Source organism: Meleagris gallopavo, chromosome 16 (genome assembly GCF_000146605.3).
Source record: "Meleagris gallopavo isolate NT-WF06-2002-E0010 breed Aviagen turkey brand Nicholas breeding stock chromosome 16, Turkey_5.1, whole genome shotgun sequence".
In the NCBI taxonomy this organism is placed as follows: Eukaryota; Metazoa; Chordata; class Aves; order Galliformes; family Phasianidae; genus Meleagris; species Meleagris gallopavo.
In genome coordinates, this window is record NC_015026.2 from 7,429,529 (window position 1) to 7,432,111 (window position 2,583).

Consider the following 2,583-nt stretch of genomic DNA (forward strand, 5'->3'; position numbering starts at 1 on the left):
ACAGAACGGATGCATGTAGCAACGCCTCGCACAGGTCCTGCTCCTGCCTCCTGCAGACCCTCAGCATGCTTCAACCACCAAGTAAACCTGCAGAGAAGTGCCCCAGGGTGGACCTCCCAGCACCATGGTGCCAGCAGAAATGATTTTTAGAAGAAAGGAAAAAAGCTATTTCTCTGATACAGTGAATTAGTGGTTTATTATCAGTATTCAGAGGTACCAGGCCAGCAGTGACGAGCTGGCACTCCTCAGTGCCAGAGGGGTTTGAAGAGATCAAATGAATGCAGAGAAAAGCCTCTGAAGTGCCCTGAGTGCAGCCGAACCGTAACATGCATTGACCACAGATGCAATGCCAGACCTAAAGGTCAGACAAAGGGTTGCTGTGTTCAAAAATCCTTCTGCGCTGATGTCAAAGAGGAGGATTTGGCTTCTGGGCAGTGAACAAAGCAGAATGGTGAGGGAAGGCCACGAATCAGGCCCTGAATTAAGGAGAAATCAGTGCCAGAGCCCTTTTGAGTGCAGAGAGAATGCAAACGTGATTCGTAAAGCCTGAGTAGCGTGAGGTGCAGTCAGCGGGCTGGTTCTGGCCTCCCTGCAGCAGGGGGAACCGTTAACATCACCGGGGTTACAGCACAGTGACACACATGGTGGGAGGCCGGAACCAAGCCCCAAGGTCACAGTGAATCCAGAACCGCCTCTGCTATGTGCAAGATGGGCAAAGGGCTGAACGCCTGGCTGCCATCCAGCAGGATCATAAAACATCACTGCCCTCACATCCCAAGAGGATTTACAGAGGACAATTCATACCATGATCCCAGCCCAGAATAGCACCAGAGATTAACCTGGATTCTGATCCCAGCTAATCCAGCAGGAGATGGCAGCAGAGCAGCTCCGGGTGGCAGTGGTGATGGGTCACAGCCAGCCCTTCTTGGCCGGGATGGTGACAGTCCCGGCACGCACTGCTTGCCATGGGCAGAGGAAGGGTTGTTTGGGAGGAGGGATGGCTGGGGAGGGGGAAAGGGCAGGTGAAACAAAGAGCTGCAGCCTTCAGCACAATTTGTGCCAAACCAGCCCTGCCAGCATGTGCAGCTCAGCAGCCCCTCTCCCCACCCCCAGCTCCCTCCCAGCACCCAGGACTGAGGTGACTCGGAGCAGAGAAGCAGACTGGGAAACCAGGGACTCTGTCACAGTCCCTGCTCCCATACATCCCAGCTGTGAGAATGGCCCCTCACAACGGTCATGTAGAGCAGCTCGCTTACTTCTCCTGTGGGTCTTTGTCTGATTTGCCTAAAAGAAGGGAAAGAAAGAAATCAGTGCCTGTGTTCCTGGCTCCAGAGCCGCCGCAGAGCCCCGGGGGGGTCCCGCAACGCCGAGTTTCCCCCCGCCGCTTCTCCATTTTATGCAGTTACTTTGCCATGCACAGCATTGCAGTCCTATACACAGAACAGCACGGCACAGCTGGGTGCTGCCCTGAACACAGAGGTAGCCTCCAAAATTGTTTTATTTTTTCTGACACCAGGGAACCAAGAAGCACAATAACCATACAGGAAGGAAGCACTGTCCTCCCTGCACTTCCTCCCTATGCACAAAGCAGAGGCAATAACCACACTGCATGCGAGTGCCGCTTGGAAAGACTTAGCAAAGCCCCATCCTCTAGCAGCCTCTTGTCCTGCTTTGCAGCACCAAGGTTCCTCTGAAACAGGGGGACCCACAGCCACTTCTATCACCCTGCATTTAACTACGCAAGGTCCCCATGGAGCCTGACCAAGTTGAGATGTTTGGGATTTGTTTAAGACTGGGAGCAGCACACCCCCTCACAGCATGGCCAGGCTTTAGTGGCTCCCCCCAGAATAACAGCACGGATGGAGGCAGCCACCAAACCCCATCCCTCACCTTTAGGGATGAATTTGAGCGAGCTGCTGAATATTCAGAACCGGGACTGCCCCCGCTTGGGGCCGTCGTTGAGGAACTCGTGGCCCAGCCCATTGCCACACTTGCCACAGGACACCTGGCAATATAAAGAGAAGGTTTAGAAAACAAGTAAAAAAAGGCAGATGGTGTTAAGAAAAGAGGATTTGGGGTTTTTGGGGAGCTGTTTCACAGTCATCACCTTCAAGGCCCCCGGACGCTCCTTGCGCTTAGACACGCTGTCCTCGTGGATGGTCTCGGTGAAGGCCGGCCAGGGGGATGAGTGCTCGTATTTGGCACGGCTGGAGAACAGCTCATAGCCGCACCGGGCGCATACATACACACCTGGGAGGATGGCACGAGGAGGTCAGCCGCGGGGATCCCCGCTCGTTCCCAGCCGCCCGGCGGCCACGTCAGCCACCACGGGTCTCCCACGTGCGTTGGACTTTAGCCACCATGGACAACCGCTGATCCCAGAGAGCTGGCAGCGAGCGGGGCTCTGCGGTCCAGAATCCGCCATCCCTACACGGGGTCCCCCGCCACCACCCTGCCCCGCTCACCCGGCTCGAAGTGGTCCTTGAACACTTCGCCCCCGAAAAACGAGCAGAACGACATGGCTGCGTCCGCTGCCGCCCGGCTCCGCCCCGGTACCGCCCCCGGTACCGCCTCCGGCACCCG

The 2,583-nt window shown here is 56.3% G+C and overlaps 1 protein-coding gene across 1 annotated transcript; it reads right to left on the reverse strand.

Moving 5' to 3' along the window:
- Window positions 1-177: 177 nt before the first annotated feature.
- On the reverse strand, window positions 178-2,575 carry MSRB1 (methionine sulfoxide reductase B1). Its single transcript, XM_010719532.3, has 4 exons — window positions 2,466-2,575; window positions 2,108-2,250; window positions 1,891-2,005; window positions 178-1,284 (listed from the first exon to the last, which is right to left on the reverse strand). The coding sequence occupies exons 1-4, from the start codon at window positions 2,518-2,520 to the stop codon at window positions 1,253-1,255; spliced, it is 345 nt and encodes a 114-aa protein (XP_010717834.2). The 5' UTR covers window positions 2,521-2,575; the 3' UTR covers window positions 178-1,252.
- Between the last annotated feature and the right edge of the window lie 8 nt (window positions 2,576-2,583).